Source organism: Magnolia sinica, chromosome 19 (assembly GCF_029962835.1).
Source record: "Magnolia sinica isolate HGM2019 chromosome 19, MsV1, whole genome shotgun sequence".
In the NCBI taxonomy this organism is placed as follows: domain Eukaryota; kingdom Viridiplantae; phylum Streptophyta; class Magnoliopsida; order Magnoliales; family Magnoliaceae; genus Magnolia; species Magnolia sinica.
Window position 1 is genome coordinate 6,583,795 of NC_080591.1, and position 14,827 is coordinate 6,598,621.

At 40.4% G+C, this 14,827-nt stretch overlaps 1 protein-coding gene across 1 annotated transcript; it reads right to left on the minus strand.

Annotated features, from left to right (window-relative positions):
* Window positions 1-7,445: 7,445 nt before the first annotated feature.
* LOC131234510 (U-box domain-containing protein 4) lies at window positions 7,446-13,367 on the minus strand. Its single transcript, XM_058231449.1, has 2 exons — window positions 13,024-13,367; window positions 7,446-8,614 (listed from the first exon to the last, which is right to left on the minus strand). The coding sequence occupies exons 1-2, from the start codon at window positions 13,302-13,304 to the stop codon at window positions 7,762-7,764; spliced, it is 1,134 nt and encodes a 377-aa protein (XP_058087432.1). The 5' UTR covers window positions 13,305-13,367; the 3' UTR covers window positions 7,446-7,761.
* Window positions 13,368-14,827: the final 1,460 nt, after the last annotated feature.

Genomic DNA, 14,827 nt, shown 5'->3' on the forward strand with positions numbered 1-14,827 from the left:
GTTCCGCAGGTTAAAGGTTGATTTTGTATTGCGCAAACAATTAAAAAGAAAAACTTTCTATAATAACTTGAAAAGGGGTACTTTTGGAAGTAAAAAATTTTTGTTTAATGAAAAATCACGGAGCGCATTCCGCGTTAGCTTTAAAAAAGCAGTGAAAAATGTTCAAAAGAATGTGAGTATAGATAATGATTAAAAAGAAAAAAGAAAAAAAAGAAGACTTGATAATCCATAATTGAATTAAAGCTACGACACTTAATAGTGAAAGCACAGGAAAGGATTGATGTAGCCCAGCCCAATTAGTGGGAATAAGGATCAGATGATGATGATGTTAGGTCTTTCAATAGGTACTTAGATGTGTGGGCACCGGATTTTATTACCCACAGGTCTTCCTTTTTGGACTTGGTAAGAAATTGGGTCTGGTTTGGGCCCACCCTTTAGACCCGGTTAAAAATTAGGTCTAGTTTGGTCCATCAATTTGGACCCAGTTAAAATTGGAAGGGTGCGGGTCAGGCCGACTGTAGCACTATTATATATTAGATATAAATTGATTATTTCTAACAAAAATAAAAATAAAAAATCAGCCATATGCATATAATAGAGCTAGCAACCCATGATTCAACTATAGATAAAACTATATCCCAACACTGAGATCATGGGTTCAAGTGCCTGTGTGAGGTATGTGTTTGTGAGTGTGCATCTGTAAAAGAAAAAAAGAAAAGAAAAAAAAGAAAAGCATGTGTCAAAGTGGCGCACGCCTGTTTAATTTAATCCATCCATTAGGTGAGCCAAGCCGATCCACATAAATGATTTTAAAGGACCAGATGGGTAGCTGGCATGTAGCTGAACCTGATTGGATCGGTCAAGAATTAGAACTGGACCTAAAAGGACCCAGGCCGGTTAGCCCAGGTGAAGGTAGGACTAGATATGAACCTGACTTGAACCAACCAAATTGACCACCCTAATGTTAGGACATGATCCAACGAAAAGTCCAATCTCAAGTGGACCAAACCACAGGAAAAGTAGTATTGGGCCTAACGTTGAAACATCCTTCCGGTCCGATGAGTTTTTGGACCAGGGCCACTATTTGGTTTTTGTATTCATTCTGGTGCGACTCACCTTCTGAACGAGTTGGATGGCATAGAGACATCACGTACGGTGGCCCCAGTAAGATTTCAATGATGTGCGTTCCTTCCCCACCTGAGAATCGATTCGGCTTCAATTTAAGGATCAAATCCTATCATGAGCTGCATTTCTTTTCGCTTTTTATCCCATTCGACGTTAGGGATTCAAAATAATTACATGCATTTGGGTAACTTACCCTGATCGTGTGGGGCCCACCTTGATAAATGTGCTGTACATCTGAACCGTCCATCCAATTTTTCAACTCATTTTAGGACGTGATCCGAAAACTTAAGCAGATCCAAAATCTCCAATGGACCTTACCGTTGGAAATAATGGTGAATGACTGGAGAAAACTTTTTGAGAGCTACAAGAGTTTTGGATGAAGCTGATCTTTGTGTTTTCCCTCTATCTAGGTCTACTTTACTTTATCAACAGGTTGGATGGCAAATAAACATTAGCAGTGGGATAGGAAGTTTTTAATGGTCGACGTTCAATCAGCACTGTTGCCAGCGTAGTCCACCAGAGATTTGGATTTTCTTAATTTTTTGAGCCATGTCTTAGATTGGGCTGAAAAAACGGATGGACGGCGTGGATATACAGCACATTTTCAAGGTGGGCCCACGGTAAGGATAACACCTACTAAGGTGTTACCTCCCCATGGGCAGATACTTGGCTATGTCAGCACAAATCAAGACTCCCACACGTACACCATCCGTCATTGAGTTAGACCGGCTACACGACTTGGACTGGATGGGTTGAGTAGGTGATAAAAACTAATATTTTAATCCTTTATAAAAATTCCATGCCCTATTCCAATAAAACTCTCCGTGGAAAGAGCTTTTTCTACAACCCTTATCTACCAGCGTATAAAAGTCTATCAACATCCGTGTAGAAATTACTAACATGAGTTGAACTTATTCACTTACGTGCAAATATAATTCAACTATTTGTGTGGGGATACGCACTCACTCATATAGTCCGGTTATAATGATGGGATGCCCCAAAAATCAGATTTGATAGGTTCGTTATAAATTCAAATCGATCATAATTTAGATGGTTTAATTAATAAAGCTATGCAAATGAGATGCCTGTAACTAAACTAGAAAACAAAATATCAAGATTGTCTTATCGACGAAAATTTTGAAGGATGAGGCAGGGCATGACATGGTGATGGCCTAGTCATTAAACCATGGTCCCCACTTTGAAAATCTAAGATGGATGTGAATTTAAGGTAAGCCGTGAAACATGAATATTTGCTAGCTAGTACATTAAGGATGATTTCTAATGGGTACTTGACCCTTCTGGACAAGAGAAAATAGAGTTAGATGATTTAGTTGTTGGTGTTTTATTTATTTATTTTTAAATTATAAAAATAAAAAGTTTATTTTTAAAAAGTAAATATATTTAATATATGTATAGAGATTAAAAAAGTTAATTAGGTAAGTGATAAGAGGTGGAATTTTTATAATTTAAATGGTAGATTGAAAGATACTTCATTTCAACACTGAGGTCTTGGTATGATTCCCTAGGGGGGTGGCTAACAGTGAAGTGTGAACTGACAATGGGGTGGCATAATTTTTCCTATCATGCCTAACACCGGAGTGTTTGTTTCTGTTACCTTTGGTGTGACCCACTTAAGACTTGGCTCGGTCTCATTTTAAGGATCAAATCCTAACACGAACTGAGCTGTATTTCTGTTTTGACTTTTTATTCCATTCAACGTTCCGAATTCAAAATATCATGCATTTGGATATTATATGTAGAGCAGACAGTACAACTGGCGAGCCCCACCATGGGCAGATACATGGCCATGTCAGCACAAATCTGAACTCAATGGGTTACTGACACAACTTGGAATGGATGGGTTGATTAGGTGGTTAAAGCTGATATTTTAATCTCTCATGAAAATTAGCACGACTACCTCCAAACATCCGTAGAAGATTTTTCAAGAACCCTTATCTACCAGCGTGTAAAGGTGATCAACATGCGTGTGGAAGATACTAACATGAGTTGAGCTTATTCATGATGGGGTTTTTTCCCCATGCACGACCGGTCGTGATTCTTACACGACCGGTCAAGGGTTGGTGCACGACCAGTCATGGAGTCGAGTCCTGACTCGACTCAAAGTCCAGTGACTTTGGAATATTTTTCTCCGAGATGCTTGACTGGTCGAGGGTGGTATTCGACCGGTCGTGCTTAGGCAGATTCGTTCTGCGATTTTGCAGATTGCGGAAATGTGAGTCCTTTCGCAACTGGGATGCGGAAATGAGTATCATAAAACTATAAATAGGAGTTTCTAGGGTTTTTCTAGATATATGAAAAACACAAGAGGACTATCAAAGGTGTGAGAGAAAGAGAGAAAGAGAGAGAGGAAGCTGGTATAAGAGAGATTATGCTCGTGGAGGTTATCTACTGTGTAACTTATATCTTAGCACTTCTACGTCTTCGTAATTGGTGAGATCTCTCCATTTTTCTTTTTATTCTCTCATTGTTTATTCACTCCTGCGTGAGTGAAGACGGTTGTAATGTTCTATTTCATAGTGAATTGTTGATCGGGATGAGGTCTCATGGTTTTTACCTCTTTAAGGGTTTTCCATGTAAAAAATTCTTGTGTGGTGTGTGTGATTTATGCTTTGATTTATTTCATTGCTTTATTATCCATAATTCTAGTTTGTTTTGGGAAGCTAGATCCTAAGATTTTGTGCAAGGCCCCCAACAAAGTGGTATCAGATCGAGGTTCATTGAACGGGTAGGATCGGTTTTTTTTAAATTATGGAAGGTGGCTCATCAAGGAAGCCTTGCCTATCTTATTCTATCGATTCGTCTAATGAGCCTAAGATAGAACAAATGCTTATTTATTAGAGGTTACAATCATCAAATCAATCTGAATTTTGGATGATGGTTTATCTACAGTAGGTCCCAAGAGTTGGATGATTTGATTGAGTTAATGTATACCATGCGTTCAATCTTAGGGTGCCTGATTATCAACCATCACCCTCAGTCAGAGTATCAAAAAAAAAATATAAGGCTCATGGTTTGGCGATCCAGACCGTTGATCTGATGGCTCAATATGGAATGGGGCTGCCCCCAAAAGCTCCTACATTGGATACCTCATGACCTAGTACCATCAGTGATCATGAATAAACTGCAAGAGTAGGCATTGAGTGATAAAGAACCCAAAGCTTAGACCGCTAGGATCTTCCGATCTGGAGATTTCTGGGCGTCACACAAGAGTGGGCCAATAAGATATATGGTTTGAAACTCTGAACAACTGGTCCCACCTGAGCCATGGATGGCTGAGTCACCGGAGTCGAACCCAAACGAGTTGGGACAAGTTTGCCCAGTCAAAAAACCACACCTGAGCACACCCTGCCACTATCCCCTGTGATTAAGATTCCTAAGCCCCGTTTGGGTGCCACTTAAAAATTTGAGTTCTTCTCATTTTATTTTAACTGCAGTTTATATAAATTGATAGTTAGATTTTTAATTTCTACAAAAAAAAGAAAAAAAGAAAAAAGAAAAAAAAAGAAAACAGATCTTTAATGCATAATTCCCATTAAATAAAATGAGGTAAACTCTTTTTTAAGTGGTAACCAATATTTTTTTAAAGGATTTTTACTACAAAATTCTTGAGAAATATATATTTCACCAAATAATGCCTCCACAATTATAAATTACATGGAGGTTTTTTTGAGGGATGAAATTACAAAATTTCCCTCATTTACTTTTTTGTGTTTAGAAAATAGTGAAACTCAAGACTTGTAATGCCCATGTGGTATATGTATAACATTCAACTCATTAAATGTATGAACTACACCGTGGTGATAACATGAACAAAAAATCAAGTCAATCTAATTATTAGATGGGCTACACTTGAATTGGAATACTTTAAATAATGTAAATTATTTTTTCATGAATTGGCCCATCTTATGATTGGATCGTTATATTTTTAGTTAGCCTAATAATAATGTTGGTGTGCATTTGTTGGATGAGTTGAATGTGAGAAATGTACCACATGGGAGGCACTGTTTGGTAAAACCCAATTCCTTGAAGAATTTTCCTGTAAAAATTAAATGCTGGTTCAACCACCCATCAGCAGGCACGAAGAAAGGGCTGCACCATACAACCAGTGTAGGTGATCATCCTCAGTTTTTGAAACCCTGAAAAGGAAAATATAGCTCACCTTCTGTTCAGCATAACAACTGTACAGGTGAGGCTTCCAAGGACTCAACAGCGGACCCACAGTACTGGTTCAACAGCCGGCCCACGTTAAAAAAGAAAACTCAATCCACGTTCAAAAGCCGATATACCACTTGTACACATTGCCACCGTCCATCCGGCTTCCAATGCTGCCCATGTGCCACCATCTATTTTCAAGAGTTCACATGTGTCTCATCTGCCAATCTGGGTATATGGTTGGAAAATTTTCATTAGAGTTTTGTTTTTCCAAATGATAAATTGGATTTTACAGGACTATCTTGTTGAAAAAAACAAAAAATCAAAGAATTGAAAAAAAAATGTTTCCTTTCCTCACACTATCATGGAAATAACGTTTCTAAATAAAAAAATATTTCATATCCCATTCTTTCCACACATCCAAACAAGGTCTTGGAAATTCCAGCAATGCTGAGAATTATCCTTGAAATTCAACCATGCGGCTGCTGAAAAGGACATTCTCAAAGATCTGTTTGGCCAGCCGACCCCAGCTAGCCACATCCCTGAAATCCCAGCCCCATGTACGGGAATCCAACCAATCTATCTGGTGGGTGTCACTGTCAGTGGGCCCAGGCCTAGAGATTGCTAAGCTGGGATGATCCTAACCATCAGATTGGTCATACAAACATGGAGCAGTCAAATTCAAAAGGTTGGGTGCAATTTTCTGGTCATGCCTAATCCTCAGGTCTGGTGGCGGTAGAGGAACCAATTAGGCATGTCAAAACGTCTATGGTGAATTTCCAAACAGGAAAAAAAAATGCAAAGACTATATACCAAACATGCCAAACAACAGCAGAAAAAAATGCAAAGACTATGCCAAACATGCCAAACAAGGATCTGTATCCAATAGTATCTATGAAGAGGAATGCATGCTATTAGCAGCAACACATGGAGGTGTTTCAGGCATGCGCCGCACGTGCTAACATGGGGGGTCATTCATCAGCTGTCTCTCTCGGCGAAGGCGCCCTTGCCTAAAAGTCAGGTTGAGCCACTAATCAGTTCGGTGTGGTGTCCCTTTCCTAACCATCGATTCATATGTTCAATGAGTCCGAACCGACTCGACATGTGGGGCGATCAAGTTGGATGAATTTGAATGTTCAAAGCTGCAAATGGCATCCTAAGATCAGCTAGTTGGTACTATCTTTCTAACTAGGTGTCACTCCCGCTTCAAATCACATTACAAACTCGTATTCCTGCTCATGCTTCCTAGTATTTTTGACTTCTGCTTTGTTTCATGCCAGAAAACCTAATACCAATAACGGGAGATGCTTGATGTACAGCGGCGAGGACTATTGTTTAGGTGGGCCACTCATGTGGATGGACTAATATCCAAAAGACAAGGGATTGGATTGTCGTCCATTAAGTGGCCTGAAAGGGATGCTTAGCATTGCAACCCAACGCATTCTATTGACAGAACTCACAACTAGATAACTATGAATTGTCCAATCGCTGTGTTATTCCTTGTCTGGCCCATCAGATCTTTTCATTTCATTTTTTTTTTTTTTTTTCATTTTTTTTTCTTACAATTTCCTAACTGCACACGCCAGCCCTGTTGACATAATAACTGTCTTTCAGAAAGCTTGAATTTATAGTCGTTTTGAAGCTGAAAAATATATGCGCGCGCCAGCGCGCGATGGCTTTGAAGCCAGCATTATCTGAAAATTTAGGATTATTGAGACAGCTGGGACCATGGCCGCACCACATTCACCAAGTCACCATCATTTTGCAGGACGTGCCCACAATCATATAAATTGAAAAGAAAAAAACAAAACCTGACAATAGATACTCCCATTTAAACGATCATGCAGGATTGTCTCCACCCATCTCCACAACCATCAAACATCGGGATATGCAAGTTATGTAAGTGGGAAGTGACTTACAGGTGGTGTTTGGGGGAGAAAATCCAACCACCAAACTTCTTAGGGTTGGAGGTAAGAAGTCACATTCCTGTAAATAACTTATACACGAAAGTCACTTTCAGGTGAAAGCCACAGCTTAAAAACTTGGTCACAACTTTTACAGGCATCCAAACAAACCTCTAAAGATTCTCAATTCCCTAATGAAATCAACTATTTCAGTGTCTTTCAACACCTGAAAATGAAAACCCATTTCTTTTGCAAAGCAAAATCTGAATTCCTGCTAATCTTATTGCTGTATAACACAATTTCCTTGACCTACATGATCTCATTATCTATATCACAACAGTTACATTTATTGTACAGGCCATAACTAAACAAAAACAGAAAACATGTAAAAAAAGAAAGGGGACCCAAACACTGTAAATTTCAATAGTCACCAGTCACCTGGTACCAACATGGCCTGGACTGGCATTGCATCTTTCTCCTATCTTCTTATTCCTATGCTATCGAAAACCGCTCTCCCAAACACCTCATCAAAGAACACCCAAACCTGTGAACCAAACAATCATTTAGATGGAACTTCGGCTGGATGGTTTGCAAGTGGGAGCTCGGCTGGGGTGCACACCAATGCCCTCTGCTGCAGATGTCTCAAGCTCTGCTCCATGCTAACTTGCACCATCTCAGCCAGCATCTTCTTAGCCTTACCGCACCGGTCATCTCCATCAATCTGTGAGACGATGTTGCTGACAATGTTCTCTATGGTGTCGGCCTGAAGCTCGGACCTTGGGTAAGGAGAGTCTCTCAGAAGCTGCAAGAGCATCTTTGCTTTAGTTTGGGACTTGGGTGTGCCCTGAACAGTGAGCTCAAGAAGGCCAGGGATGGCCCCTTCTTTAAGAATTGCTTCCCTGAATCGACACCTATCACTCTCACACATTGTTAGAAGTGCGCCAACTGCATGTTCTCGACTTTGGAGTGACCCGTCCTCAAGCACTTCGACGATCGTGAGCACTCCCCCCTCCTCAGCCGTCAATGCATTCCTAGCCTCGTCGAAACCCAGCAAGGATTCTAGGAGGGCGCTACATTTTTCCGCTGTTTTGGAAGATTTCTTGCAACTCTTCAGTAAATTGATTAGAGGGGGGATGGCTTGGACTGACAGAATGATGTCGAGATTATCAGGGAGTGTGGAGAGATTGTAAAGAGCCATCAGGGCTTCAACCTTGGATTGCGGGGTTCCATCTCTGAGGATATTAACGAGGAGAGGAATTGCCCCAGAAGAGCTGATGGTTGGCTTGTTCATGGCAGAGGCAGAAAGAGTAAGTAGAGCAGCAGTTGCATATTCTCGAAGGTTTGAACTGGGCGACCTCAGAAAACCAATAAGAGGTTCAAGTGCTCCGGCATCCACAATCTTAACTTTGTTCCTATAAGAAGTAGAAGAGAAGAGATCATGCTGAAGCTCATGGAAACAGTCTTACACAAGGGCCAAAATACAAATAATTATCATATGAAAAGAAATCAGATGTAAAAGGATACAAACACGCCATGGATGACAAAAAATGCACGCTCATCATATGATACAAGCATGCATGGTCTAAACACATTGCTAGACCATTGTTCTAAAACCCACTGGATCGACTTGAAATCAGCTGAGTCAACATGAATCAGCAAGATTTGGAGCCGAGTCACCAGGAAGCTCGAATCTGAGAGTGACTTGGCAGGGGCACAGCAAGACTCTTCAAGTTGACTCATTAACTCGGTTGACTTGAGTCGACTTGCTCTGACTTGGGCTAAGTCACTTGCCTTATCAGACCTCTATTTAACAACCATAGTTTAAAAACTGGAATTCGACTCGACTTGCTATACAACCAGGTCGAGTAGACTTGATGGCTCAACAAGTCTTTATTTGACATGACTCAATATTTAATAAATTCAACAAGTGATACTGAAGATAACAACGGCATTTAAAATCCAGCAAGTAGTTAAAATGGCCAAAGGAAAGCAGCATGCAGTAGTATATCGATTGGGAACACACACACACACACACACACCCCCGCACGCACACACACACGCGCGCGCGCGCACACACACAGAGTCAAGTCTTCAAGTTGACATGACCTGAATGAACATCAAATCGAGTCAACACGAGAGTTTTTGGGTTTTTAAACTCTGTTTTAGATTCACACTACCAGGAAAACAGAGAATACGAAAATCCATGACCACAAGCCACAACGTAACCATATGATTCAGCAAATTTCTGACCCGGTCTTCATGAAAACTAAGCCTCAACATATATTGAACTATAGGTGAGAGCAGGGGCATTTCAGTGGCCAGATGGTGTCTGTTTGCTGCAGATGCAGTTCAACTCATCAGGTGTTTCATCCTTGTGCATATAGACTGGCATGCCTAATGAGCCTGCAAGATTTTTGGGCCAAGCCATCTAGATAGTGGGACCTGATGCAAAATTTGGATGTTCCATATGCATGCCAGGTGCATGGCAGCTCTTCGTGAATGAACTTAACACTAGCTTAAATTCTAATAATATTTTATACTTGGATACACCAACACACGTGGCATAGATAATTAACACAAGGACCAGTAAAAATGACACTGTGCTAAGGGCTGCATTATCTGATCACTTTACTAGTTCCCAACAGTCATAAAGCTTATATAGAAGAGTAATAAGCATCTACATGTCAAAAGACTTGAATAAAAAGTTGCATCACTTGAAGGAACTTTTCACACCAAACACATTTTTTTCCTTGAATCTCATTATTCAAGACTTTATCTGTGTTGTGAGAAGTAAAAGCATGTAAATGGAAGAGGAACAGAGAAGAGGAAGGAAATGCAGACAAATGGGAAAGGGAAATTCAGCCCATATCATAACAGAGGGATTATGACTCAAGAACCTGATTGCTGAAGCTGGAAAGATGGTGGAGAATTTCAGTATTTCACAATCTTCCAAAATCCCCTCCGATTATTGAGCTGAACCATTAACGGTTGGTCTATTCATGCCAGCAATCATTGAATTACAACGAAAACATTACCATCAATCCATCAGAGACATGAGGGAGGCGACAATGGATGTGAAAGAATAGAAGCATCGAAAATAATAGGCGAAGATAGAATCTTGGTTCTCTAAGTTCGCCTGCTTCTAACTTACCTATGGGTTGGGAACTAGATATACAAGTAAAATGGCCGGCCCAAATTTACATACGATCGTCAATCCAAAAATCTGATAGAGAAAAATCAAATGCCTTAATCATACAAAATAAAAAGACATCAACTGAAGCCGCAAGAGAACTGTTTTGAGCAGTCTTTACATGGAATTGGATGCCAATCTTCAGATACCATTCCCAATAGACATCTTTAATCATAAAACATAACATACAAGGAAATTAGAATAGAAAACTCCTCTTCAGTTATTGTAAGCTGGGCTAAAGGGAAAGTATCATTCCTTACTCTATATGTTTTTAATTTTCCAAGAGCATCAAAGCCAGGTAAACACTTCGTTTGCACTGGCTTCCAATGGTGTTAGTCCTGATTTTTCTTTCTTGGCCAGGTTGGGTGTGTCCTGCTCTGTTCTTTGTATTGAAAATTACATTCCCCTTTTTAAGTTTGATATATTATCATCATCTTCTTAATCGAAAGAAGAAGAAGAAGAAGAAGAAGAAGAAGAAAGGAAAAAGGCACACATACATCATTCCAAATCTGTCCACTTACCCATGGGTTGGGAACTAGAAATACAACTAAAATGGCCGGCCCAAATTTACATACGATGGTCAACCCAAAAATCTGATAGAGAAAAATCAAATGCCTTAATCAAACAAAATAAAAAGACATCAACTGAAGCCGCAAGAGAACTGTTTTGAGCAGTCTTTACATGGAATTGGATGCCAATCTTCAGATACCATTCCCAATAGACATCTTTAATCATAAAACATAACATACAAGGAAATTAGAGTAGAAAACTCCTCTTCAGTTATTGTAAGCTGGGCTAAAGGGAAAGTATCATTCCTTACTCTATATGTTTTTAATTTTCCAATAGCATCAAAGCCAGGTGAACACTTCTTTTGCAGTAGCTTCTAATGGTGTTAATCCTGATTTTTATTTCTTGGCCAAGTTGGGTGTGCCCTGCTCTGTTCTTTGTATTGAAAATTACATTCCCCTTTTTAAGTTTGATATATTATCATCATCATCTTAATCGAAAGCAGAAGAAGAAGAAGAAGAAAGGAAGAAGGCACACACACATCATTCCGAATCTGTCCACGACCTATTTATTCAATACAAAATTAGAACAATTTAAATAACCTCTTCATCTTTTGCTGATGCTTAGATATATAAAAGGTGACACAGAAGTTTCACAAATGGCTAGATTTCAACCCGTATGAATGCATATGCGGCCTTTGTGTCTAAGAGGGGTACAAAGACCTTCTCTAATAGGTAGGCATTAAAACTATATGCATCGGTATCTGTACTGCATACAAAAAGATACTTTGCCTAGTAGAATTGTCAAGAATCATGGAATCAAAGATTATACTATAATTTTTGCAGAAATATAGGTTCCTCCAATTGCCAATACGAGAAAAATGATTCATCATCTTCTTAGCCTTTCTCCCAGTAATTGGGGGTTGGCTTTTAACTGGTAGATTGGCAGAGTTCTACAAACAGTGGGATTGCTACACATCAACTGTCCTTTTTACACAACCTCTGGAACTGGCCATGGCAGAAGCATAGGAGAAACTGGTTAGTAGCCATCAATCTAATGGGGAGTGTGTCTACAAATGGTAGTGATCGATCCAAATTGTGGGCCCCACTATGGGTGCAACATTGTTAAGAACCTAACCAATACACCAAAAGCCCCAGGACTAATGGAATTCATCAAGCTACGCTCTCTAAACCATTGGGGATTGTAACATTCCAACATTATTTTTTTGTAAAGGGGGAGATTGAAGCCAAATAGCTATTAAACGATGAATTTAGTTTACTAGCCGGCGGCACTCACTGTGGCCTCTTTTCCAAGATGCCCTCTCCAGGGCAACATGGATGTACTCTGGTTATCCAGGTAGCCCTTTGCAATTGAAGACTGTACTCTGATTGTCCAGGTAGCCCTTTCCACACCATGGCAGCGTTCACTTTTATCCAGCTTACCCTTTCCATATGTCACTCCTTCCGTGACTCGAACATTGGACGTGGTGTTGGCTCTAATACCAATTGTTAAGAAACTAACCAATACACCAAAAAACCCAGAACTAATGGAACACGTCAAGCTAGGCTCTTTAAACTGTTGGGATTGTAACAAACATGGTCCAAAAACCACCCTTATCAAACAATCACATGCATCCAATTGCCTTTTGATTTAGACTGTAACTGTTTTTGTTTCAACCATCCATTCAATGGCTGCCAATTTGATTGGGGGATGATCCATCCGCAAATGGGGCCACCAATTGAATGGCCTGAATTGATGCCTGCATATGGATGACCGGCGGTTCAATTCATTCCAGTAAAAAAAATTTCACATATTTGGGGATATGATTGATCCACAACTGAGCCCACCACCACTTGAACGGTCTGAATTCACACCCACATGGATGACCGTCTGCCGCCATTCAATTCACTCCGCTAAAAATTTTCCACAATTAAATTAAACAAAAAGGGGAAAAAATCTCATCCCAATTTTCTCATAAAATCGAACAAAAATTTAAAAAGAAAGAAAGGAAGGAAAAAAAAAGGGGTGGGGGGGGTGCATTTCTGGTTTCGAACTACGAAAAACTACAATCTCTCAGAATTTCAAATATCCAACAACAGAACGAGAAGGAGAAAGAATCCTCACCGTTCGTCTTTGACGGCGAGATTGAGAAGCGCAAGAATTGCAGACTCCTTGCAATCGACGCTATCCGAAGCCAACATCGATACGAGCGGTCCGATGGCGTCGGAGAACTGGCGCCTGTGCTTCGAGGATGTCTTCGTGAGCCGTCGGATTTCCCTCGCGGCCTGGATCCTGGAGTCGGGGTCGTTGGATTGGATGAGCTGTACGGTCTGGTGGACGGTTCCCGGGATTCTGACGCTGTCGGTCGGATCTTCTCCTGAAATCTGAAGCTCCGATGAGGCCATGGATTCTCTCTCTTGCCGGAGAGAGAGAGAGAGAGAGAGAGAGAGAATTGGAGAGAAAAATCTAGTATGGGGGTTTTAAGCGGGGGAGATAACGCCGTCAAGAGTTTGCGGTGGGAAACGTGCGTGTGGCGTTAAAGCAACTGAGGGGGGCGCGTGGCTTTTCCAAAACGGCTTCTGTCGGGTAGTTTTGGTTCGGTAGATAGGTCTTTTACCAAATTGACCCTAGCGTTTTAACCAAATGACAGGAGAGTCCTGGATTGTGATGACTGGGCGCGGATTCTCTGGGTCCCTGGAACAAACGAGGTGGGATGATCACTGAATGTGGGGCCCTACGTTATTTATATGATTTACATCCATGCTGTCCATCAGTTTTTACAGATTATTTTAAGGTATGATTATAAAAATGAATAATATCTTAGATCTCAGGTGGACCACAACACATGAAACAGTAGTGATTTACCATTAAAAAATTATTGTGAGCCACGAAATTTCAGAATCAAGATGATATTTATGTTGTATCTTCATCTATGTATTTTTGACTTCATCAACAGGTTGGATGGTAAATAAAAGTTCCTGTAGCCCCCGAGATGATTTTAATGGTGGGTATTCAATCACCACTGTTTCAGAAGGGGTGATCCACCTAAGATTTGGATCTACTATATTTTTGGTATCAGTCACTAGAATGATCTGTAAAAATGTATGGACGGCGGGGATTTAAGGAAAATACATCTAGTTGGGCCCCACAGTCAGGGGATCAACCCTCCTGGGTGGATGTGGGGATCCACTAAAGCCACGCCCGTGAAGACTCCGTGGGCGGTGAATACCGCGTTAGAAATATGAAGGGTCGGTTTGGATGAACTGTCCAAATTGTAGCTATTAATTTAATAAAATAGGGAAAAAAAAAATCACATTGTGATATTTTGAGCATCGGTGGAGACGGTTTGGACTCCAAAATTGTAATTACACACGGCTTACAAATCGATAACAATATGCTAAAATAATAGTCCTTTCGACTGGGCTGTCCACATGGCTAAAAAGAAAAATACTTTGATTTTTAGTGTTTATTTTGTCTTTTGGAGGGCCCGCTGTTTTGTGTGAGACATTCACCTTGTCTATTAGGTGAACCCTTTGTTGTTAGGCCACAAGGCAAAATCTGACTGAATTTCAACTCGAGTAGGCAAACCACAAGGGATGATGGGGAAAGGACTTTGGAGGTTTGTGTGTGGGTCCCACCTGATTTTTTGATGAAGTTGGTTTTTGCTATGGACAGTAAAACTGATGATGTGGTTTACGTGAGTGCAATAGTGGATTTGAACACATATCACAGCCCCACGTTCTGGTTTTGTGCACACTGTGTAGGATAGAAGTGGGTATGGCTGTCAGCCTCTGTTCATTCCCCACACCTCATGGCTAATTTTAGCTTTTGGCCCATTTGGTAAAAGAGAATTTACGGACGAAGTGGGTTTTAGATAAATATCATGGTGGCTGCCTCGTATATAGATGTGTTGCACACAGGGCTGAGA